The following is a 24,657-nucleotide window of genomic DNA, read 5'->3' as shown; positions in this document are numbered from 1 at the left end:
GGAGGAGAGGGGGACACAAAGGGATACTTAGGGGTGCGACTTGAGCTGCATATCTTTATGATTCCTCCCACAGGGACACCCCTCAAATTACCCCTTCACCCCTAGATTCTGACTCAAAATCCCTGGGGAAGCTGTGGCTCATGTTAGCTACTCAGGGAGGCTGAGATCTGAGGATCACAGTTCTAAGCCAGCCCGGGCAGGATAGTCCATGGGACTGGGATCTCCAAAGACACAGAACAGTAACAGCAAAAAATCCCGGGGGAGCGCCCGTCCCCCTGTGACCAGTGGGACCCAGAGCTGCTGTGGGATTGGACATGGACTCGAGTAATGGTGGGCTTGGCTGGCCCCAAGTCCCCTAGCCAGCTGTGACCTCTGGTCTGAGGGCAGAAGTGGGAGCCGCCAGGAAGCTCCTGAGAACAGAGAGAGGGGAGGGGGCAGGGCCAGCTGAGGCTGGACTTGCAGGAGTGGAGGTCAGAGAGAGGCGTGGGAGAGCGACACTCAGTGACCACAGACAGACACATGCACACACACAGAGCCTGAGACCCTAGGGGAGGGACATACAGGAAGTAAGACAGGCATTAATTAATTCACTCATGCTTTTTCTGAGTATGCCAGTCCTGGGATTTGAACTCAGAGCCTGAGCGCCATCCCTGAGCTTTTTCAACTCAGAACTAGCGCTTGCCACCTTGAGCCACAGGGCCACTTCTGGCTTTCAGCTGGTTCATTGGAGATGAGAGTCTTATGGGGGGCTGCGAATGTGGCTTCACAGAAGAGTGCTTGCCTACCATGCATGAAGCCCTGGGTTCAATTCCTCAGCACCACATAAACAGAAAAGGCCAGAAGGGGCGCTGTGGCTCAAGAGATAGAGTGCTAGCCTTGAGCAAAAATAAGCCAGGGACAGTGCTCAGGCCCTGAGTTCAAGACCAGGACTGGGGAAAAAAAAAGTATTATGTCCCCCCCTTCCCCCCGCGCTGGCTTTGAACCAGATCCTCAGATCTCAGCCTCCAGAGTAGCTGGGATGACAAGCGGGAGCCCTTGGTACCCGGCTTTCTGCTGACAAGAACCCAGGATATACCCAAATCTGGGTCCCTGTTGGGGTGCCCCGGTGTGGCAGAATGGTGGAGACCCAAAGGCCAGCTAAATGGGGGACGAGCAGGGAAGGCCCAGGGTCGGGCCAGGCAGACCCTCCTTATCTGGAGACAGGGTCATTCCCCTGGGGATCCTGCCTGCTCCCCTTTTCCTCCCATTCTGGGGTTGGGGCGCCGAGGCGGGGCCTGTGCCCAGCGCGGTGGGACAGAGCTCCGGTGGGTGGGGACGGCGGCTGGGAGGGGGGGAACCTCTGGGCCGCACGGGGCGGGAAGCAGCCGAGCCGAGGCCACCCCCGCGTCCCGTCCCGCAGAGCCCGCCCTCCGCCCTCCACCGCGGCTCCGGGTCCTCCCACCTCGACCCGACGGACGGGGGAAGCTGAGCACTCCCGGTGCCAGTCGCCGCCGGGCGCTCTCCGGTGCCGCGGCGGGTGGCACAGGCTGGCAGCCCCAGGCTGAGTGCCCGGACCCCAAGAGGAAGGGGAGGGTCCCCCGCTGGCAATCCGACCCCCGCCCCCCGCCCCCGGAGCCGCACACTTGGCTCCTGGCTGCGGCTGCCCCAGCGCGCAGGACGAGGGCACAGGGGTGAGTGTGCACAGCTGGGCCTTCGGAGGCACGGGGCACGGCCTGGGGCAGGGGTGGGGGTCGCCCCGGCTTTGCTTCTTGCTGGGGGTTCACGATCCTTTTCACATGAGCCCCTTTAGGGCCAAATTCGTGGCTCCCCTTCCCCTCCCCCTGGCCCCAGCTTCGCCCTCTCCGGGCTGGCCCAAGACAAAGTTGGGAGCTTTCAGTCGCCAGAATGGTCAGGGCGCGGGACCAGACCTCTCCGTTCCCCTCCCCCCGTCTGTGTGTTTGCCGATCCCCATCCCAGGCTCAGCCGGCGTCTGCCGGTCGGTGACTCGGAACCTGCCTAGGCTCTAACTGCCCCTGGCAGTGTGTTGAAAAGTCCCTTCTCCAGTCCCTCTCCTGGGGCCTGGTGACACTGCTGAGTGTGCAAAGGTGACAAGGGGGCTAGTTCTTGTTGCTTGGGTTTATTTTGTGTGCTTGTCAGGAAGCCTGAGTGAGTCTGTGCAGGACTAAGCTCGGCCACTACACTACATCCCCGAAGCCCTAAAATGTATTTTGTGCCTGTTCTGGAGTTTGAACTCAGAGTCTGTGGTTGTCTCTAAGCATTTTTTTTGTTTGTTTGTTTTTTCCTTCAAGGCTGGTGCTCTACCACTTAAGCCACAGCTCTGCTTCAGGCATTTTTGTGGTTTGTTGGAGATAAGAGTGTCATATTTTCCTGCACAGGCTGGCTTTGAACTGTGATCCTCAGGTCTTAGCCTCCTGAGTAGCTAGGGCTACAAGTGTGAGCAGCTTGTTATGCTTTTGATGACAAGTGTGTCCCACAGCCACTTAGCATGTCTGCCCTCCTCCCTTCTGTGAAATGGGTGGGTAACACCAACTTTCTCACAGGGGTTTTAGCAGGAAAAGGCTTTGTGTGTAACAAGGGGCCTGCAGTGTGGGGTGCTGAGCCCCAGGTTGGGTGTGGGTAGAGGTTGTGAAATGGTGTCCTCTGGGAGTGACAGCCTTTGTGCGACTGAATTATTGTTTTGGGGTTGTTCTGTGTCCATCAGTCTGTCCATGTATGGATATGTTTTCTTGTCTCCCTAAATTTGGTAAAACTCCGTACTAAATTAAAAACTTTTTTTTTTTTTTGCCCATACTAGGGTTTGAACATAGGCCCTCAAATTTGCTAGGCTGATGCTTTATGACTTGAGCCATCCCTCCAGTCTTGCTTTTTTTCTGCTGGTTCACTGAAGACAGTTTTCTGTGGAGATTAGCCTCCAAACTCTATCCTCTGGATGTCAGACTCCTAAGTGGAAGGATAGGCCCGAGCCACCAGCATCCAGTTAAACTGTGTTTTTAATTTTGTCAGTTATGTGTGTATGGCTCTTTTGTCATGTGTCACTCTATGTTTGAGTTTCTTTCTGTGCCTGGTTGTATGTGTTTGGTATATACGCATGCTCCTGTGTGTTTATCTGTAACGTACACGTCTACATAGATATTCTTGCTGTGTTATTAGTGTACTTTTAATGGGACTGAGTGTCACCCTGTTATTTGTCAGTTTCACAATCATCCTTTTATCCAGAACCCTCTGAAATCAGGTATACCAGTGGCTCAAGGCTCATGCCTGTAATCCTAAATTCAAGAGACTGTTCAAAGCTGTAGGAAGAAAGTCCCTGATTTATTTTTTGGTGCCTGTCCTGAGGCTTGAACTCAGAGCCTGAGCTCTACCCCAGACCTTTCTGCCCCAGGCTAGCACTCTCCCACTTGAGTCACAGGTCCATTCCAGGTATTTTATTCCTTTTTTTGGTAGCTTAGTGAATATTAAGAGTCTCATAAGCCTGGAGCCTGTGGCTCATGCCTATAGTCCTAGCTATTCAGGGGGCTGATATCTGAGGATCATAGTTCAAAGCCAGCCTGGGCAGGAAAGTCCATGAGACTCTTATCTCCAATAAATTACCAGAAAACCAGAAGTGGTGCTGTGGCTCAAGTAGTAGAGTGCCAGCCTTGAGTGAAAAAGCTCAGGGGCAGCGCCCAGGCCCTGAGTTCAAGCCCCAGGACTGGCAAAAAATTTTTTTAAAAAGTAGGAACTCAGCTCCCCTAGGACACAACCTTCCCGTGAGCAGGGAGGTCGCAGGCCCGGGTGGAGGGCAGTCCTTGGGGCGGGGGGGGGGAAGGGATGGGGGAGACGGGAGGGGGCGGAATTAGCCGCTCTGACCGTGCCCCCCCCCCCTTCCCGTCTTCTCCGCAGCCTGGGGGTCGGGGCAGCCCATGGAGCCGGGGCTGCTGCGGCCGGCGCCAGTGAGCGAGGTCATCGTCCTGCATTACAACTACACGGGCAAGCTCCGCGGGGCGCGCTACCAGCCCGGCGCGGGTCTGCGTGCCGACGCCGCGGTGTGCCTGGCCGTGTGCGCCTTCATCGTGCTGGAGAACCTGGCGGTGCTGCTAGTGCTGGGGCGCCACCCGCGCTTCCAGGCGCCCATGTTCCTGCTCCTGGGGAGCCTCACCTTGTCCGATCTTCTGGCTGGGGCTGCCTATGCCACCAACATCCTCCTCTCGGGGCCCCTCACGCTGCGATTGTCGCCCGCGCTCTGGTTCGCCCGGGAAGGAGGCGTGTTCGTGGCCCTGGCCGCGTCGGTGCTGAGTCTCCTGGCGATCGCCCTGGAGCGCCACCTCACCATGGCGCGCCGTGGCCCGGCGCCCGCCGCCCGCAAAGGGCGCACGCTGGCGCTAGCCGCAGCCGCCTGGGGCGCGTCGCTGCTGCTGGGGCTGCTGCCCGCGCTCGGCTGGAACTGTCTGGGTCACCTGGAGGCCTGTTCCACCGTGCTGCCTCTCTACGCCAAGGCCTACATCCTCTTCTGCGTGCTGGCCTTCCTGGTCATCCTGGCGGCCATCTGCGCGCTCTACACGCGCATCTACTGCCGGGTGCGCGCCAACGCGCGGCGGCTGCGCACGGCGCGGCCCGGAGCCGCGCGGACCCCGGCGGCGCGCGCAGCCCGCGCGCCCCGCTCGCTGGCGCTGCTGCGCACGCTCAGCGCCGTGCTTCTGGCCTTCGCCGCCTGCTGGCTGCCGCTGTTCCTCCTGCTGCTGCTGGATGTGGCTTGCCCGGCGCGCGCCTGTCCCGTGCTCCTGCAGGCGGACCCTTTCCTGGGCCTGGCCATGGCCAATTCGCTCCTCAACCCCATCATCTACACGCTCACCAACCGCGACTTCCGACGCGCGCTCCTGCGCCTGCTCTGCTGCGGGCGCCGCCCCTGCCACCACCACCCCGAGTCCCCCGGCAGCTCCCAGCAGCTGTCAGGCAGCGCCACCCGGGCATCGGCTGGGCCTCGCCATGGCCTGACCCCGGGCCTAGATGGCAGCTTCAGCCGCAGCGAGCGATCGTTGCCCCAGCGTGATGGATTGGACACCAGCGGCTCCACCACCAGCACCGGGAGTCCTCGGGATAGGCACGGCCCCCCGGATCCGGGTCTCTGAATCAGCCACTGATGGACGCCCACCCCATCCCATCCCCAAGACGTTTTATTATTATTTTTATGTGGTACCGAACCTAGGGCCTCATGCGTGCTAGGCAAGCACTCTACCACTAAGCCACATTCCCAGCCCCTATGCCCAAGACTTTTTACTTTTTTTTTTAATAAAGGAATTTGTAGGAAAACAATAGCCAAGGTCCAAACCCACAATAATGGCCTTCACAAAGAAAAAAACCCTGCACCTTTGTAGAATTGACATTCTGGAGGGAGAGGGGACACAGACTGAAGAAGGAGATGGGTCCCTTGATCCTGAAGTGATGGAATGGTGTAGAGAAGGCGAAATAGCAACTGGAAATGTCACTGCCCTGCTAACACCTTAAGGAAAAGTTTTCTGAGATGAGGAAGCCGAAAGTGCAAAGGTCCTGGGGCAGGAATGTCTGCGTTGAATGGTGAATAAGGATCTCAGTGTGCATGTTTGTATGCCTAAAGCAGCAACAGAGGGAGAGAAAGGGAGAAGATGATAGATGGTGCAAAGTCTTGTGGGTTGTGGGAAGGAAGGGCTTGGCTTTTACTCTAAGTGATGTAGGAACCACAATTGTTCTCAGGCAGAGGGGGGACCTGCCCTATTCAAGGGTTCATAGGTATCCTGTGACCCTTGTGGACAAGTCATGCGCCACCAAGAAGTTAAGGAGAGCCAGCCTATATAATCTTAGCTACTCAGGAGGCTGTGATCTAAGGATTGTGGTTCAAAACCAGCCTGGGAAAAAAGTTAATCAGGGGCTGGGGACATAGCCTAGTGGCAAGAGTGCCTGCCTCGGATACACGAGGCCCTAGGTTCGATTCCCCAGCACCACATATACAGAAAACGGCCAGAAGCGGCGCTGTGGCTCAAGTGGCAGAGTGCTAGCCTTGAGCGGGAAGAAGCCAGGGACAGTGCTCAGGCCCTGAGTCCAAGGCCCAGGACTGGCAAAAAAAAAAAAAAAAAAGTTAATCAGCGAAAAGCCAGAAGTAGAGCTGTTGCTCAAGTGGTAGAGTGCCAGCCCAAGCCAAAAAGTGCAGGGACAGCACTCAGGCCTTGATATGGAGCTCTGGGTTTCACACACACACACACACACACACACACACACACACACACTAAAACAATAAGAGCGATGACAGCTTATTATTCAAAGTTACTGGTTACTATTTCCCAGTCCCCCATTCCCTACTAAAACCTCCTCACAAATTGATTTTCTCACCCCCAGTTGCCAGATGAAGAAACTCCCATCAGTGAGAGCCGGGCCCTGGCCAGGAAATTCAATACTAGCAGCCTTGGCTCCCAAGAGTCCTCCTGTAGCCATGGCTGTCTGGAGGTGCCAGCAAGGCTAGGCTCACATTCTCCTGTGCATTCTTGCATGGGGGTGGAGGCAACCCCCCCTCCCCCTGTCTGTGCCCATAATGGGATCCAGGTAGCCCCTTGTCGCCCAAAGCCTACTCTTGACTAACCCAGACTAGCCCTGGGACCCGGGGGCTCGGCTTGAGGCTGCAGCACGCCACCCGCCGGCCTTTCTGTGAACTGCAAGGAAGGCCAGAAGATGGGGAAGGAAGGTAGGGGTGGGGGAGGGCTCTACTCTGCTCCACCAGCTGGGTCCCCCCCTTTACTGGCCACATGCATGTGACACAGCCCCTTCTCACCGCCCTCCCGCAAGTTCACCTGAGCCAGAAATGCTGCTCTAGCTCCCTGCCAGGACAGCCACCCCAAAAAGTGCCTCTCCATTTTGCAGGAGAAGTGAAATCTCTCTGCTTGCTCCATCTTCTGCTTCCATTGTTGGGTGCCATCATTGAATTGATGATAGGGAACTTGAAACGAGATGCTTATATTTTTAATATATGCTAATTAAAAAAATCACCCAAAGCCAGGTGCTGGTAGCTCATGCCTCTATTCCACGTTACTCAGGAGGCTGAGATCTGAGGATCGCAGGTCGTTTTTTTTTTTTTTTTTTTTTTTTTTTTTGTCAGTCCTGGGTCTTGAACTCAGGGCCTGAGCACTGGCCCTGGCTTCTTCTTGCTTAAGGCCAGCATTCTACCACTTCAGCCACAGGGGACTTCAGGATTTTTTTCCCTATATATGTGGTGCTGAGGAATCAAACCCAGGGCTTCATGTATAAGAGGCAAGCACTTACCACTAGGCCACATTCCCAGCTCCCCTGAGCTTCTTTTGCTCAAGGCTAGCACTCTACCACTTGAACCACAGTACCACTTCTGGCTTTTTCTGTTTATGTGGTACAGAGGAATAGAACCCAGGGCTTCAGGCATGTTAGGCCAGCACTTTACCACTAAGCCACATTCCCAGCCCAGAATGGCTTCACAGTTTGAAGCCAGCCCAGACAGGAAAGTCCCTGAGACTCTTATCTCCAATTAATTATCAGAAAACCAGAAGTGTTGCTGTGGCTCAAGTGGCAGAGTGCTAGCCTTGAGTTGAAGAGTTCAGGGACAGTGCCCAGGCCCAGAATTCAAGCCTCACAATGACAAATAAATAAATAAAAAGAAAAGGAAAGGAAGAAAGAAAAAGGACAGGTTTCTCCTTTTGAATTGTTATCGCTGTGCGTGGGTGGGGGAGGACTTAAGGAAAGTTTAGAACTTTTCTTTTTTTGCCAGCCCTGGGGGCTTGAACTCAGGGCCTGAGCACTGTCCTTGGCTTCTTTTTGCTCAAGGCTAGCATTCTGCCACTTGAGCCACAATGCCACTTCTGGCTTTTTCTATATATGTGGTGTTGAATAGGACCCAGGGCTTCATGTATATGAGGCAAGCACTCTACCACTAGGCCATACTCCCAGCCCCAGTTTAGAACTTTTCTGTAGGAAAAATAAAAAGGGCCCAAATGTAAATATATGCCTTCCTTTTAACACAAATTTAAGAATACTTGCTTGAATTTTTTCCCATTTGGTTTTCTTTCTTTTTGTATTTTGCTTTTCTCACCTGGTGCTACAGCTTGGAAATTTTTGCAACTAGAAGTAGTTAGGATTACCGGTGTAAGCCACTGACGCTCAGCTTGCTTGCTTATCTATCTATCCATCCATCCATCCACCCATTCATCCGTCCGTCCATCCATCCATGTGCCAGTCCTGGGGCTTGAACTCAGGGCCAGGGCACTGTCCTTGAGCTTCTTTTCTTCTTAAGGCTGGTGCTCTACTACTTGGGCCACATTGCCACTTCTGGCTTTTTCTGCAAATGTGGTACTGAGGAATCAAACCCAGGGCTTCATGCATGCTAGGCAAGCACTCTACCACTAAGCCACATTCCCAGCCCAAGCTTCTTTATTTTTGTGTTGGTACTGGGACTTGAATTCTGGGCCTCAATCTGTCTCTTAGCTTTTTCTGCTCACTCCTGGCAATCTATCACTTGAGCCATAGCACCACTTTCTGTATTATTAATTATTATTATCATTATCATTTTGCTGGTTAATTGCAGATGAAAGTCTCATGGACTTTCTTTCTGGGCTGGCTTCAAACTGTGTGATGCTAAGATCTCAGCCTCCTGAGTAGCTGGGATTACAGGTGGGAGCCACTGGTACCCAGCTTGTTGGCTTAGCAAGGGGTGACCTAAGAGCCTGGGGCCTCCCCTAACAAACTGAAGTGGATGGCTGAAAGTTAGTTATTTCTCTTAGTGTTGAAAGCTGGGAATTATACAGTCAGGGCGGGGAGCCATTATGGTTGGGGTCTGGTGAGGGCTCAAAAACCACAGCCAAGGGGCTGAGAATATGGCCTAGTGGCAAGAGTGCTTGCCTCGTACACAGGAAGCCCTGGGTTCAATTCCCCAGCACCACATATACAGAAAATGGCCAGAGGGGGCGCTGTGGATCAAGTGGCAGAGTGCTAGCCTTGAGCAAAAAGAAGCCAGGGACAGTGCTCAGGCCCTGAGTCCAAGGCCCAGGACTGGCCAAAAAAAAAAAAAAAAAAAAAAAAGGTGAGAGATAGCCTAGGCCTTATGTTTTAACCTGTAAATACAGAAAACCTTTCCTTCCTTCCTTCCTTCCTTTCCTCCTCCTCCTCTTCTTCCTCTTCTCTTTATCTCTGTCTGTCTGTCTCATTCTTTCCTGGCTTGGGATGGAACTCCAGGCTTCTGGAACACTATTCCCAGTGGGTCTGGCTTGTTTTTACTGGCTGCATGATATTTCACCTGGATTGTATGGGACATGGGGGCAGAGTGTTACTTATTATGCCGTAATAAATGTATGTGCCTAGTCCTCTTGTACTTGTGTGAGGGAATCTCTGCTGAATCTCTACCACTGGCTCACAGGCCTGCTGCTTAGATTTTGAGAGCTACAAGTGGTCTTGGCCAGTGTGCCAGGACTCTACCCCTACTGGGCATGTCTGGAACTGCATCTTCATAGGAGATGGAAACTTGAGCCCCCAAGCCTGGGTTAATTAACCCCAAACTGCCAGCCAGGATTCTGAGTGCTCATAATTCCCTCATTCCCAGGAGCCCAGGCACTTTTATTTATTTATTTGGAGACAGTGGGGTTTGAATTTAGGGCCCTGCACTTTCTTGGCTTGCTTGGAAGGCTGGTGCTCTATATGAACCACACCTCCCAGTCTAGTATTTTATTATTAGTTAATTGGAGATGTATACTCTTGGACTTCCTGCTCTGGCTGGCTTTGAACTGTGATTCTCTAGATCACAGCCTCCTAAGTAGCTGGGATTACACACGTGAGCCACTAGTGCCTGGCTTTTTGTGTGTATTTCTACACACAGGAGGGGCTTGCAGTGCCATGCATCTCCCTCGACTAAGTTGGTATTTGTGGGGCTGGGAATGTGGCTTAGTGGTGGAGTGCTTACCATGAAGCCCTGGGTTCGATTCCTCAGCACCACATACACAGAAAAAGCCGGAAGTGGTGCTCTGGCTCAAGTGGTAGCGTGCTAGCCTTGAGCAAAAGAATCTCAGGGACAGTGCTCAGGCCCTGAGTTCAAGCCCCAGAGCTGGCAAAGAGGAAGGAAGGAAGGAAGCGAAGGAAGGGTAGGTTTGTATTTGTGGATAGAGGCTGATTATACACACTTCTTTCTTCTTAGTACAGTTTTGGTTGTGGTTTGTTTTCTTGGTGTCAGTCCAGGGGATTGAACTCTGGACCTCCCAATCTTGCTTGGTTTTTTGGTTTAAGGCTGGTGCTCTACCACTTGAGCCACAGTTCCACGTTGGGCTTTTTGCTGGTTAATTGGAGATAAGAGTCTCATGGCGCCCCACTGGTGGCTCAACATTGTCATCCTAGATACTCAAGAGGCTGGGATCTGAGGATCACGGTTCAAAGCCAGCACAGCCAGGAAAGGCCAGGTAACTTACCTCCAATGAGCCACCAGAGAACCGCGAGAGTGGCTCCAGCGGTAGAGCGCCAGCCTTGAGCAGAAGAGCTCAGGGACTGCGCAGAGTTCAATCCCCACCACCGACCAAGAAATAAACAAGAACCCCAGCTAGTTAGCCGGTGCGGGGTTAAAGGGTCGGGATCCCAGGCCAGAGGCGTGGGCAGGGCCGTGCCGGGCCGGGGAGGCACACCCGGCCGGCCGCAGCCGCGGAGGGCAGGGAGGGCCGGAGTCCGGGAGTCCTCGCCCCTCCCGCCCTCCCCTGGCTTCCCTCCCTCGCGCCCGACGGACGGCTGCGACAGCGGTGACCCCGGCGGCCCCCGACGGCTGTGACCCCTGGCCGTGACCTCCCGCGGACCCCACGCCCCCCCCCCCCCCCCCCCCGCCGGCCGCCCGGCCCCGGCCTCGGCCTGCGGGCGCCCGGAAGCGGCGGGGTGGGCGGCGCCGAGCCTGGCTGACACCCTCGAAGGCGACGCGGGCTGCGGTGAGCGCCACGCGGTGGATGCGGGCGAGGGCCCCCCCCCAGTTCCCGGGGTGCCACACGGGGCGGGGGGCGCCGGGCCTCGAACCCCAGACTCTTGATTTTCCCAGGGCTGCCCCTAGGTCTGGCTGCGGGGCGGGGCAAGGGTGCGATCCTCTGCACCCCCCCCAGCGTCCTCCCCCAGCACTCCCTCCCCACCGGCGCCCCCACCAAGCCTCCCACCCTGGGCCCTCCCCCCAGGGTCCCTCTCCCCGCCCCTTTCCCTTCCCCCTAGCACCCCTTCCCCTCCAGATCCCCCCCAACCGGCGCCCCTACCCCATCTGTCCCTCCATCTCTACCCCCACACCCTCTCCCCCAACCTCGCTCCCTTCCTCCATCCCACGCCCACCGTCGCCCCCTTCTCCCATCCCTCCCCCACCCCCTCCACCCCCCATCCCTCTCCCCTGCCTGGTGCTTCCTTGTTCCCCAAGATCCCTCTCCCACCCAGCCCCCTCCCCCGGGGCGACCCCCCGGGAGGCCTTCCCTCCCATCCCCCCCCCCCCCCCCGGCGCCCGCAGCCACTTCCCCCAGCCCCTTCCCCGTCGCCCCAGCCCCCTCCCCCGGCGCCCGCCCGCCGCCCGCCGGGGACTCTTATTGTGACAGGGCGGCGGGCGGCTGCTTAGTCACGGTGACCGCGCTCCCCTCCCCCGCCGCCGCGATGGAGGCGCCGGGCCCGGGCGGCGGAGGCGGAGCCCGAGCGCCGGCCATGGCGGGGTGAGTGCGGCGGCCCGGAGGCCCGGGCTGCGCCCCGCGGAGGCCGCGCCACCGCGTCCCGGGGTCGGGGCCCTCGGGTCGCCCCCCTTCCCTGCGCCCCCCGCCCGTGCAGCGCGGCCCCCGTCGTTGTTATTTATAATCTGTGGCCGGAAAGCCGCGGACGCCGGCCGGAGGCCCTTCGGAGCGCCGATCTCGCGGGGGCCGCGGGGTCACTGGGCGCCGGTCTTGGGGGGCAACGCCGCGGGGCCCGGGGGCTCGGTTCCTCCCTGCAGGCCGCGGCGAGCCGCGCATGCGCGCAGCTCACGGCGGGGGGGGGGGACGACGGACGGACACACACACCCCGATGACTGACGGGGGCGGGGGCGGGTGGAGCCACCGGGGGCCAGGGCCAGGCCCGCCAGGTACAGGTGTAGGGCCCCTGGCTGACCCCCAGCCCGGCCCCTAGGACCCCCAAGCTCTGCAGCTGGTCCCAGAGAAACCGTGCAAAGCACCCGAGGATGACATTTCTCCTCCCAGCACGTGGAGTCATGAAAATGAGGCAGTCTGGAGGTGACACTCTGGCTGGGCTGAGCACACACCTAAAAAAGGGGGAGGTTCAGGCTGGGGAAGCCACTTTCTGATCTTACCTGCATCCTGGCTTTCCTCCCTGTCCTGACTCCAGACTGCACACCCTGGGTCCCTGAGTGTCTTTACCAGGTAAAAACAAGAACCATGTGGCCCCGTGCTCTGATCTACTCCTCTCAACTCTAAATTCACTTCTCTGCCCACATGTGACAGAAGGACCCAGTGCTTGTTTGCCACTTTCTTCTTAACCCTGATTTCTCCTTTCTTTTCCTTCTCTAGTCTTTCTCTCCTCCGCCATGCCACTTCCAGCTGGGCAGACAAGGCTGTTGTCTGTTTTACTAGGCTGCCCCCCCTACCCCCGCTGAGAGCAATGCTTGGTACATAGTGCTTCTTAAATGTTGGAAAGAGTTTGCCTATGCCCCACGGTGGAAAGAGTGGCCAGACAGGTGGAACAGTGAGTGAAGAGAAGAGGTAGATGAGTAGGGGACTGCTCAACCCGGGGTTTTGCAGGCTGTAGAGGAGTTTGATGGGCTAGGGAGTGAGGGATGGTTTTTTAATGGATTGGCAGGTTGCAGGCCCAATCCCAAGGCCCATCCCCTACCCCAGTTCTTGTCCTCTCACTTCCTCCAGGCCCCTGAGTATCACTGCTGAAATTGTGTCTGGCCACCTGGGACCCCATGCAGCCTGAAGCCAAGCCAAGTGGGGCTGGAGCCCTCAGCCGATTCCTGTGCACTGACTGCCCAGAAGGCTCAGGGGACGCCACGATGTACGCCTCCACTGAGTGCAAGGCCGAGGTGACCCCGTCCCAGGATGGCAACCGCACCTTCAGCTACACCCTTGAGGACCACACCAAACAGGCCTTCGGCATCATGAACGAGCTGCGGCTTAGCCAGCAACTGTGTGACGTGACGCTGCAGGTGAAGTACGAGAACATTCCAGCTGCCCAGTTCATGGCCCACAAAGTGGTGCTGGCCTCGTCCAGCCCCGTGTTCAAGGCCATGTTCACCAACGGGCTCCGCGAGCAGGGTATGGAGGTGGTGTCGATCGAGGGCATCCACCCGCAGGTGATGGAGCGCCTCATCGAGTTTGCCTACACTGCGTCCATCTCCATGGGCGAGAAGTGTGTGCTGAACGTGATGAATGGCGCCGTCATGTACCAGATCGACAGCGTGGTGCGCGCCTGCAGTGATTTCCTGGTCCAGCAGCTGGACCCCAGCAACGCCATTGGCATTGCCAACTTTGCTGAGCAGATCGGCTGCACAGAGCTGCACCAGCGGGCCCGGGAATATATCTACATGCACTTTGGAGAGGTGAGCAAGGAAACCTGGTTTCAGGGGCAAGGAATGGAGGGTGCAGTGGGTCAGATCCAGGATGAGCCTCACATCTGTCATTCCAGTTACTCAGGAGGCTCAGATTTGAGTATAGTGGTTCAAAGCCAGCCCAGGCAGGAAAGTTCTTGAGACTCTTAGCTCCAGTTAACCACCAGAAAACCAGAAGTGGTGCAGTGGTAGAGTGTTAGCCTGAACAGAAAAGCTTAGGGGCAGCGCCCAGGCCCATGACCGACAAAAAGAAAAAGAGACTCAAGATGGGTCCCCAGGAGCCACAACACTCCTTCCTGAACTGTAAAGGCTAAGGATGAGACACCTGGGGTTCTGAGCTCCTAGGCCACACATTAGAGAGACCTCTGGTTAGCAGCCAACTCTTTCTTCATAGTTTCTAGGGTCAAAGATGTGGACAGCTGGGTGCAAGTGTCTCCCCCCCCCCCCCATCATCCTAGCTTCTCGGGAGGCTGAAATCTGAGGATCACCACTTGATGTCAGCCTGGGCAGAAGAGTCCCTATGAGACTCTCATCTCCAATTAACACTCAAAAGTGGAGCTGTGACTCTAAGTGGTAGAGTGTTAGCCTTGAGGAAAAGAGCTCAGGGACAGCACCTAGGTCCCTGTGTTCAAATCCTATGACTGACAAAAAACAAAACAACAAAAAAAGATGGGTATAGTAGCATGTCTGTAATCTCAGCCCTTGAGAGGTAGAGGCAGGAAGATTCAAAGTTTCAGACTAGCCTGGGCTATGTAGTACCAACATCCTGTGGGGGAGGGGAGGGGAGAAGGGTAGACACAATGGACAAGCATGCCAGAAACCCATTTCTGGGGTACATAGAATATGCAGTCAGCATAATTATTACACAGCCATGACAGTCAGCACACTGCCAGACCTACTCCCCCACATTGTGCTTTGCTTTCATTTTCATTTTTCTTTCAGTTCAGGAAGTTGTCAAAAGAAAGTAACGGGAGATTGTTTTTAAAGAAAAGAAAAAATATATACTAATGAGCTCTGATTCTGGGGAGGACAGTAAGTAGAGGCTGCACCCTCAAGGTGGTAGTGCACCATTAAGTAACCCCCATCCCTCAACTCCAAAAAATATATCCGCTACAAGTGGAAAATTCCTCACCTGACCCCTCACTGGCTGTCATCAAGGCTGAGCCTCCATCACTTGTGCTACAGCTCCACTTTTGGCTTTTGATGGTTAACTGGAGATAGCAGTCCCAAGAACTTTCTTTCTCAGGCTAGGTTTGAACCAGGATCCTTAGATCTCAAGCTCCTGGGTAGCTGGGATTACTGGTGTGAACCACAAGTGCTGTGGGTTCTAAAAGTAGTGCCAAAAAGTTAGCTTCAGGCTGTCAGCCTGCCGTGATTTGCATATAAAAGACATCTGTGGTGAATTTTGTTGTCTGGATCTGAGTTTCATTCCCGAGATATTTCAAGTATATGTAAGTATTGTAAAATCAGAAAGGAAGAAAAAAAGTATAAGTGTAGTCCTAAGCGTTTATCGGTAAGAGATGTTCAAACTGTACTCAGTGTATTTGAGCTGAAGGTGTAGCTCAAGTCTAGCTTGCTAGACACCCTGGGTTCCATCCTTGGCAGGGCACAGAGCCACGCCCCCAGGCAGAGCCCTGTCCAATCACAGCACCACGCCCCCAGGCAGAGCCCTGCCCAGTCACAGCACCACGCCCCCAGGACATAACCACGCCCCAGTCGCGGAGCCACTCCAGCCCTAGGTTTGATTTTTATTTCTCTCCTTCAGGCAGGAATGGATAGATTCTTACCACCCTTTCCACTGCTGGGCTCTGGAATAATTCCTACCACCTAAGGCCCCCAGTCAGGGGATCCAGAAAGCAGCCCCCTCCCACCATTGGCCTAGGCTGGGGTTCTTCCTTCACATTACCAGGAAGATTGCAATTTTCATTCTGGGAGAGACAGATGTCCACTGCGCTACTCAGGAAGCTGAGATCTGAGGATCACAGTTCCAAGCCAGACTCTTAAGCTACCACTAAGGCTAGGGGTGGAGCCTAAGTGCTAGACATGAGCAGGAAAAGCTTGGTTTAAGCCTGGCACCGGTGGTTTACACCTGTAATCCCAACTACTCAGGAGGAGGAAATCTGAGGATCGCAGTTTGAAGCCAACCTGGACAGAAAAGTCCAGGAAACTCTTATCTCCAGTGAACTACTCAGAAAAGGCTGGAAGTGGCTCTGTGACTCAAATGGTAGAGCTCTGATGCTCAGGGACAGCAACCCAGCCCTGAGTGCAAGCCCAGGACTGGCAAAAAAAAAAAAAAAAAAAAAAGGCTAAACTTGAATTGGAGGTTCTGAGTTTAAGCTCCAGTTCTGGCACAAAACACACATACAGAGGAAAAAAATGACTTTGTTATATCCACACTGCCTTACTGGAAGCCCGTAAAAGTATGTCTGAATACTCAGTTGTAAAATTCACTTAGTCATTTGAACTTAAAGCTTGAACTCTGTCCCGTGTTGTAGAGTATTAGCTTAGCATGGAGGTGGCTTAGGGTCTCATCCCAGCACCACAAGGAAGAAAGGGAGGAAGGGAGGGTGGTGGTGGGGAGGGAGGCAGGCTTTCTCAGGGGAGGGAGCCTAGAGCCTAGAGGCCTGGGCAGGAACCCCCGGGGGGTCACTGGCTGACTTGGTGAGGGCTGGGGCGGAAGGAAGGCGAGGCCCGCAGGGGGTCACCGGTTCCGTTCCCCCCCTCCCCCTCACAGGTGGCCAAGCAGGAGGAATTCTTCAACCTGACCCACTGCCAGCTGGTGACGCTCATCAGCCGGGACGACCTGAACGTGCGCTGCGAGTCGGAGGTGTTCCACGCCTGCATCGACTGGGTCAAGTACGACTGCGAGCACCGCCGGTACTACGTGCAGGCGCTGCTGCGCGCGGTGCGCTGCCACTCGCTCACGCCGCACTTCCTGCAGATGCAGCTGCAGAAGTGCGAGATCCTGCGAGCCGACTCGCGCTGCAAGGACTACCTGGTGAAGATCTTCCAGGAGCTCACCCTGCACAAGCCCACGCCCGTGGTGCCCTGCCGCGCGCCTAAGGTGGGCCGCCTCATCTACACTGCAGGCGGCTACTTCCGACAGTCGCTCAGCTACCTGGAGGCCTACAACCCCTGCACCGGCACGTGGCTGCGGCTGGCCGACCTGCAGGTGCCCCGCAGCGGCCTGGCGGGCTGCGTGGTCGGGGGGCTGCTCTACGCCGTCGGGGGCCGCAACAACTCCCCCGATGGCAACACCGACTCCAGCGCCCTGGACTGCTACAACCCCATGACCAACCAGTGGTCGCCCTGCGCGCCCATGAGCGTGCCGCGCAACCGCATTGGGGTCGGTGTCATCGATGGCCACATCTACGCCGTTGGGGGCTCCCACGGCTGCATCCACCACAACAGCGTGGAGAGGTAGGTGCCGGGCCCCGCCGCCCTCCAGCCCTTGGGGGCCGAGGGTGGGTCTCCTCCCTCTCGGATGCAGGGCGCCCGCCTCTGCTCAGGCAAGTGGAGCTAAACTCCTGCCCATAACTGACCTTGAACCCAACCTGCCAAGGCTTTGTGGACCCTGGAGGGGATTGGCACAATATGCTAATCAGATGGTGCTGTATGCTAATCAGATGGCACAATATGCTAATAAGATGGTGCTGTAGGCTGATCAGATGGTGCAGTCTAATTACGTTAAAACATGACATGATTTTATGAGGACTTAATCCCACGCTCCAAGCCCTTTATTTATTTTTTTTGGTGTGTGGTGCCTGTCCTGGGGCTTGAACTCAGCATCCAGGTGCTTTCCCTGAGCTTTTTCACTCAAGGCTAGTGCTCTGCCACTGAGCCACAGCTCCACTTCTGGTTTTCTGGTGGTTAATTGGAGATGAGTCTCACAAACTTTCCTGCCTGGGCTGGCTTTGAATCATGATCCTCAGATCTCAGCTTTTGTTTTTTTTTACTTATTCTTGCTAGACCTGAGGCTTGAACTCAGGGCCTGGGCATTTCCCTGAGCTTCTTTTGCTCAAGGTTAGTACTCTGCCACTTGAGCCACAGCACCATATTCAGCCTTTTCTGTTTATGTGGCACTGAGGAGCCAAACCCAAGGCTTCATGCAAGCACTAGGCAAACACTCTGCTATTAAGCCACATCCCCAGCCCTCAGCCTCTTGAGTAGCTAGGATTACAGGCCTGAGCCACCAACACCTGGCTGCCTTGTTGGTTTTCTTTTTTTTTTTGCCGGTCCTAGGGCTTGAATTCAGGGCTTGGCCACTGTCCCTGAACCCCTCTGTGCTCAAGGTTAGCACTCTACCACTTGAGCCACAGTGCCACTTCTTGCTTTTTCTGTGTATGTGGTACTGAGGAATCGAACCCAGGGCTTCATGCATGCTAGGCAAGCACTCTACCACTAGGCCACATTCTCAGCCTGCTTTGGGTTTTACCCGCCCCCCCACCCCCCTGCGAAAACTAAACAAGGGAGCCCCATTTGGTTGGGCACACTTGTTATTTTGGAGATAGAGGATCAGGGGCCAAGGCTAACAAGGCCAAAGCATGAGGCCCTACCAGAAAAATTAAGAACAAAAACACAAAGGGCTAGGAGATGTGATTAAGTGATAAAGCACTTGCCTAGCAAGTAGGTAGTACCAAGTTAAATCTCAGTACCACAAACCAGACAAAACAGATGCCAGGCACCAGTGGCTGACTCCTATAATCCTATGTACTCAGGAGCCTAAGATCTGGAGGATCAATGTTTGAAGCCAGCCAAGGATCAAAGTCCAAAGCCAGCCCAGGCAGAGAAGTCTAAGAGGCCCATCTCCAAAATAACCAGCAAAAATGGGAGCTGGAGGCATGGTTGAAATGATAGAGTACTGGCTAGGAAAGTGTAAGACCCTGAGTTCAAAACCCCAGTATAGTTCTTCCCCCAAACCAAACCAAATAAAAAAGATATAGACTTCAGCCAACGAGATGCCAGCACCCTGGGGTCCTGGGGCTCAGAGCCAGAGGACTGGACCAGAGGAAAATGAACAAGGGCCTAATGTGTGTGGTCTGTACACAGGTGGGTGGGGTGGCTATGGGGTACCTCAGCAGGCCACTTTCCAGAAGGACAGGGACACCCACTCCCAGAGCGTTAGGTGTGTTCAGATCCTGGCTGTAGTCATCTTGTTAGAATTGGGGTTCTGAGTCAAATGCTCACTCCATGGCATTGGCCCCAACTGTGCTGCCTGACCTGTCCCAGCCTGTATCTGTCATCCTGAAGTGAGGGACGTGTACTGCAGAATGTCCACCATCGTGGGGCTTGGGGGCCTCATGCCTGTGACATTGGGCCTCAGCAATGTGGTGACTGAGCTACTAGGGGTCCAAGAGACTTGGGGGAGTCTCCATGACTCATGGGTGAGCCTCAGTTTCCTCACCTGGTTTCTCCCCTCTCTCTGTGAGAAGGACTGATGTGAGGATTCAAATGTCATATATTGGGTTTCTGGGGTCACCACTGCGGTGCTGCCCTTGGCAGGTACGAGCCGGAGCGGGACGAGTGGCATTTGGTGTCCCCGATGCTGACGCGGAGGATCGGCGTGGGTGTGGCGGTCCTCAACCGCTTGCTTTATGCCGTCGGGGGCTTCGATGGGACGAACCGCCTGAACTCGGCTGAGTGCTACTACCCGGAGAGGAATGCATGGCGCATGATCACACCCATGAACACCATCAGGAGCGGCGCAGGTGTGCGGGGGAGGGGGGGACGGGGGGCAGGGCATCCAGGACCACTCCCCCATCTCAGGTGTGGGGGCGGGGCATCCAGGACTACTCCCCCATCCCAGGTATGGGGGGGCAGGGCATCCAGGACCATTCCCCTATCCCAGGTGTGCGGGGCTGGGCATCCAGCACCACTCCCCCTATCCCAGGTGAACCGGTGAGGGTCCTCCCAGATGACCCGGTCCCCAGCCTCCCTTTCCTCCTTTGATGTTTTGGTTTGGGTAATCCAGGCTGACCTCCAACTCCTCGGGCCTCCGAAGTGCTGGGCTCACTGGCATCTGAGACACCCTGACTAGCCCCAGCCCCAGCTCCATTTCGGAGGGGAGGGGAGAAGGGAGGCGGCGGCCGGCTGGGTACCCCTGGGTCCGGGCCCGAGTGACCCTGGCCGACCCACGTGGTACAGGAGTCTGCGCACTACACAACTGTATCTACGCGGCGGGGGGCTACGATGGCCAGGACCAACTCAACAGTGTGGAGCGCTACGACGTGGAGACCGAAACCTGGGCTTTTGTGGCCCCCATGCAGCATCGGCGAAGCGCCCTGGGGATCACCGTGCATCAGGGGAGAATCTACGTTCTGGGTGAGACCCTGGACCCCGGGGCGCATGGGGCCTCCACCCCCAGGCGAGGAACGCAGACATCCCTTGCTCTTGGAACAGAAGAGCCCCTCCTGTAGCGCAAGGCCCCGCCCACAGACGCAAGCCCCGCCCCGTAGGGGCTAGGCTCCACCCTCCTGGAGAGTAGGCCACGCCCCACGGGAAAGCTCCACCTTCACAGAGAAGGCCACGCCCCATGGGGGCAAGGCTCTTATTTCAAGCACGCAGGCTCCGCCCCCACCGAGGTCAAGCCTTGCCTCCAGAAGTGCAGGCCCCACCCCACCCTGACGCATGCTCAGTAAATACCTGTGTGAGCCACGCCCCATCCATGCCCTTGTTGGTTTTCCCATCCGGGTCAGGAGGCCTTTGCTCTTCCCCTGCCTCTCTGTCCCCAGCTGGGACCTGAGCGGCAACCGCCTCTCTCATGACTATCCTTTCTGCCCTGCTGGCAGGAGGCTACGACGGCCACACGTTCTTGGACAGCGTAGAGTGCTACGACCCTGACCAGGACTCCTGGAGTGAGGTGACGCACATGACTTCCGGGCGCAGCGGCGTGGGCGTGGCCGTCACCATGGAGCCATGCCGGAAACAGGTGGACCAGCAGAACTGCACCTGCTAACCCCGCCCGCTGCGCCAGGCATTGGGTGGTTGGTTTTTCTTTTTCTACAAAGACGGACAGAAGAGGGAGCGAATCTGCGTCCTCTGGGGTGGGGCCTGGGACGCCCCTGCACCAATGAAAGCCCTACAGGAGCTGCCGGCCTTGTCCCTCCTGTGGCTCGGGCGGACCCCGGGAAAGGGCACCGCTCAGTCTGGGCAGAGATCACCTTGTTTTTGCATCTTGCCACTGGGTGATGGGTTCAGCCCCCCCGTGAGGCCGAGGCTCCCCAGGACCCACGGTTAGGCGCCAGGGAGGGGTCTGGACCTGCCAGGCCACCAGGTGTCATTTTGTTGATAAGTAATCCTGTAACTTTCTAATGAAAATAAAGAAGGAACGAACTAGTGTCTTCCAGCTGCGGGTTTCCCCAGGAAGGCCCGGGCTGGAGGCCCACCCTTGAGGGCATTTGTTTAATTCTGGTTTTTCTCTGCAGATCCCATCAGGCTGTATAAGATGGGCCTTATCCTCATAGCCAAGCCACACAGGCCTGTCCCTTTGTTACCTCTCCAAGGACCCCGCGGGGTTGTTTCTACCTGTGAGGCCGTTTTCTCTTTGTTTTTGACAGGCTCTTGCTATGTCACCCTAGCTGATTTTGAACTAGTGATTTTCCTATGTCTCCCCCCATTTCTAGGATTGCAGATATGCACCAACGCACCAGATACGGCTTATATTTTTTGTGTTTGTTTTCTGGTGCCAGTCCTGGGGTTTGAACTCAGGGCTTGAGTGCTGTCCTTGAGCTTTTTTACTCAAAGCTGGTACGCTACCACTTGAGCTACAGCTCCACTTCCAACGTTTTGGTGATTAATTGGAGATAAGAGTCCCTTGGGCTGGGCACTGGTGGTTCACACCTGTAATCCCAGCTACTAGGGAGGCTGAGATCTGAAGATCATTGTTTGAAGCCAGCCCTGGCAGGAAAGTCCAGGAGACTTATCTCCAATTTACTACCAAAACGCTGGAAGTGACACTGTGGTTCAAGGTAGTTGAGTGCTAGCCTTGAGCAAAACTCAGTGTCAGCACCCAGGCACAGAGTTCAAGCCCCACAACTGCCAAAAAAAAAAAAAAAATCTCGTGGACTATCCTGCCTGGGCTGGCTTAGAACTGAGATTCTAGATTCTAAGATCTTAGCCTCCTGAGTAGCTAGGATTATAGGTCATACACTAGTGTCCAGGCTTGATGATGATGATGATGATGATGACTGTTTTACTCAAGTCTGATGCTCTACTACTTGAGCCATGCCTCCACTGCTGGCTATTTTGCTGGCTATTTTAAGATAAGATTCTCATGGGCTTTTATGCCCTGTCTGGCTTGGAACCAAAATCCTTAAATCTCAACCTCCTGAGTAGCTAGTTTTGACCTGGAACACTTAATCCTCCAGCCTCAGTCCCTGGAGTGCGGGAATTATAGATGTGTGCTACCATGCTCAGGAAGAAGAAAGATGGGTGAAGTAAGGGCTCAATTTTTAGGGAGTCTTCTTCTATCTCTCCCAGACAACTTAGAAGCGTCTTCCTGGTCCCAAAAGAAACATGGCACCTCCCATCCCTGAACCAAGCAGTTCCCTGGCCCTTGTCCTATGAACTCTTTCTTTTTGTCAGTCCTGGGGCTTGAACTCAGGGTCTGAGCACTGTCTCTGGCTTCTTTTTTTGCTCAAGGCTAGCACTCTACCACTTGAGCCACAGCCCCACTTCCGAATTTTTCTGTTTATGTGGTACTGCAGAATCGAACCCAGGGCTTCGTGCATGCTAGGCAAGCACTCTACCACAAAGCCACACTCCCAGCACTGTCCTAAGGTTTCTATTAAAAAAAAAAAAAAGTCAAAGCCAGATGTGATGATGTATGCCTGTAATCCCAGTGCTGTGAAGGCAGAGACAGATGGATTGTAAGTTATACTCCAGTCTGTGCTCTGCCGGGAGACCCTGTGCCTCAAGTCTATAATCCTAGCTACTCAGGAGAAGATCAGGAGGATGGTAGTTTGAGGCCAGCTCAGTCAAAAGTGTTTGCAAGACTCCAACAAGTGGAAAGGTGGGCAGTGGCCATGCAGTTACAGGAGAGGCAGGGGCACTGCCAGGGACTGGTGAGGGAATAAGAGCATGACTCAAAATCACCACCACTGCCGTGAGCTGGTGGCTCATTCCTGTAATCCTAACTACTCAGGGGGCTGAGATCTGAGGATCAGGATGCAAAAGCCAGCCTGGGCAGGAAAGTCCATGAGACTCTTATATCCAATTAGCTACCTGAAAACCTGGAGCAGAGATGTGGCTGGACCTGGTAGAGCACCAGCCTTGATTGAACCAGAACTTGGACTGCCCAGGCCCTGAGTTTAATCTCCATGATTGACAAAACAAACAAAAAAACCCAAACAGTGTTCTCTGCCTCTCCCTCACCCCCCCAAAAAAAAGGAAGGATAAGGGAGGGGAAGACATTGTTCATAGTAGAGAGTTCTAGAAATAGCCCAAGTACAGTAGAGGATGTATTTGAACTCAATGGAGTTTTCAGAGGCCCTGCAGCTTGTTTGGGAGGTGGGGCCGAGCTGACACATGCAGAGTTAGGATTGGGAGGTTCAGGCCCAGTCCCTTTATCTGTGGGCAGTGGACTTTGAACAGATATGGTGGTGAGGCTTCAGGTAGTTGCTCCAGCAACCCAATGGGGCTACATTGTTATTTGTTTACATACACAGAGAGCTCCCTCCCAGCCCAAGGTAACCCCTGCCTCCCAGAAATGATGTCAAAGTAGCATGACTACCATCAAGTCTACCTGGAACGTGTGTGTGCACGAGTGTGCCCCTGTGTGCCAGCACTGAGGCTTGAAGGCTGGGCCTGGGCACTGCCCCTGAGCTCTTTGTAGCTCAAGGCCAGCTCTCTACCATTTGAGTTGCAACTCCACTTTTGGCGTTTTTTTTTTTTTTTTTTTTTTTTTTTTTGCCAGTCCTGGGCCTTGAACTCAGGGCCTGAGCACCGTCTCTGGCTTCATTTTGCTCAAGGCTAGCACTCTGCCACTTGAGCCACAGCGCCACTTCTGGCCGTTTTCTATATATGTGGTGCTGGGGAATTTAACCCAGGGCTTCATGTATGGGAGGCAAGCACTCTTGCCACTAGGCCATATTCCCAGCCTCACTTTTGGCTTTTTGTGGGTTAACTGGAGATTGGAGTCCCACGGACTTTCCGACCTGGGCCGGCTTCCAATGATCTGCATATCTCAGTAGTTGGGATTACAGGCTGACTCAACAGCACTTGGCTTGTCTGTTTTTGTTTTTGTCAGTCCTGGGGCTTGAACTCTGTACCTGGGCACTGTCTCTGAGCTTTGCTCAAGGCTAGTGCTATAACCAGACTTTTGGTGCTTTTAGTAGAAATAATACTCACAGACTGTCTTAGCCAAGCTAGCATCAAACTGTGATCCTTAGATCTCAGCTTCCTGAGTAGCTGGGATTACAGGCGCAAGCCACCAGTGCTCCACATTACCTGTCTTATTTACATTAAAAAAATTTTTTTTTTGCCATTCCTGGGCCTTGAACTCAGGGCATGAGCACTGTCCCTGGCTTCTCTTTTGCTCAAGGCTAGCACTCTGCCACTTGAGCCACAGTGCATCTTCTGGCTGTTTTCTGTTAATGTGGTGCTGGGGAATTGGACCCAGGGTTTCATGTATACCAGGCAAGCACTCTTGCCAGTAGGCCATGTTCCCAGCCCCTACATTTTTTTTTGCTCAAGGCTATCACTCTACCACTTGAGCCACAGCACCACGTCTGGCTTTTTCTGTTTATGTGGTGCTGAGGAATTGAACTCAGGGCTCCATGTGGGCTAGGCAGGCACTCTACCACTAGGCCACATTCCCAGGCTTTTGGTTGTTTTTGTACTGAGGAAGTACCCTCAGCAGGAGTGCACTGCCCCCTTGTGGGTATCTGGTGAAAAGAATTAAATCCCAGCTTTGTTCCTTTTTTCGTAAATCAATCTTCAAACACCTTACCAAATGATAGGTCTTATACATCAAATACAACTGCATAGTCATTGGTGAAGTTTCTCCTTAAAGGATTAATGAAACTGAGGTGCTGGTTATTTTGTCTTGATCAGTGTGTGTGTGTGTGTGTGTGTGTGTGTTGTGTGTGTGTGTGTGTGTGTGT

General features: G+C 54.9%; 2 protein-coding genes across 5 annotated transcripts; both read left to right on the top strand.

Annotated features, from left to right (window-relative positions):
* The first annotated feature begins 3,902 nt into the window (after nucleotides 1–3,902).
* On the top strand, nucleotides 3,903–5,257 carry S1pr5 (sphingosine-1-phosphate receptor 5). Its single transcript, XM_048342278.1, has one exon. It carries the CDS (start codon nucleotides 3,903–3,905, stop codon nucleotides 5,106–5,108), a length of 1,206 nt encoding a protein of 401 aa, XP_048198235.1. The 3' UTR covers nucleotides 5,109–5,257.
* Nucleotides 5,258–10,835: 5,578 nt separating this feature from the next.
* Nucleotides 10,836–20,888, top strand: Keap1 (kelch like ECH associated protein 1). Of its 4 annotated transcripts, none has more exons than XM_048342241.1 (6): nucleotides 10,836–10,922; nucleotides 12,867–13,546; nucleotides 16,290–16,975; nucleotides 19,058–19,263; nucleotides 19,700–19,876; nucleotides 20,344–20,888. In XM_048342241.1, exons 2-6 carry the CDS (start codon nucleotides 12,914–12,916, stop codon nucleotides 20,508–20,510), a joined length of 1,869 nt encoding a protein of 622 aa, XP_048198198.1. In that variant the 5' UTR covers nucleotides 10,836–10,922; nucleotides 12,867–12,913; the 3' UTR covers nucleotides 20,511–20,888. The 4 variants fall into 4 exon arrangements, with proteins under 4 accessions (XP_048198198.1, XP_048198196.1, XP_048198199.1 ...); XM_048342239.1 differs by lacking the exon at nucleotides 10,836–10,922 and adding an exon at nucleotides 11,503–11,672; XM_048342242.1 differs by lacking the exon at nucleotides 10,836–10,922 and adding an exon at nucleotides 12,051–12,221.
* Nucleotides 20,889–24,657: the final 3,769 nt, after the last annotated feature.

The sequence above is a fragment of the Perognathus longimembris genome, chromosome 3 (assembly GCF_023159225.1).
Source record: "Perognathus longimembris pacificus isolate PPM17 chromosome 3, ASM2315922v1, whole genome shotgun sequence".
In the NCBI taxonomy this organism is placed as follows: domain Eukaryota; kingdom Metazoa; phylum Chordata; class Mammalia; order Rodentia; family Heteromyidae; genus Perognathus; species Perognathus longimembris.
The sequence above is the reverse complement of the archived record's forward strand: the minus strand, read 5'-3'. Positions and strand labels throughout refer to the sequence as shown.

What these genes read in the sequence shown, in the direction of transcription:
- Keap1 (XM_048342241.1), top strand. Translation starts at nt 12,914, where the DNA reads ATGCAGCCTGAAGCCAAGCCAAGTGGGGCTGGAGCCCTCAGCCGATTC. An exon ending in CACCATCAGGAGCGGCGCAG is followed by an intron (nt 19,264 to 19,699) that starts GTGTGCGGGGGA and finishes CACGTGGTACAG; the next exon opens with GAGTCTGCGCACTACACAAC. An exon ending in GGGGAGAATCTACGTTCTGG is followed by an intron (nt 19,877 to 20,343) that starts GTGAGACCCTGG and finishes CCCTGCTGGCAG; the next exon opens with GAGGCTACGACGGCCACACG.
- S1pr5 (XM_048342278.1), top strand. Translation starts at nt 3,903, where the DNA reads ATGGAGCCGGGGCTGCTGCGGCCGGCGCCAGTGAGCGAGGTCATCGTC.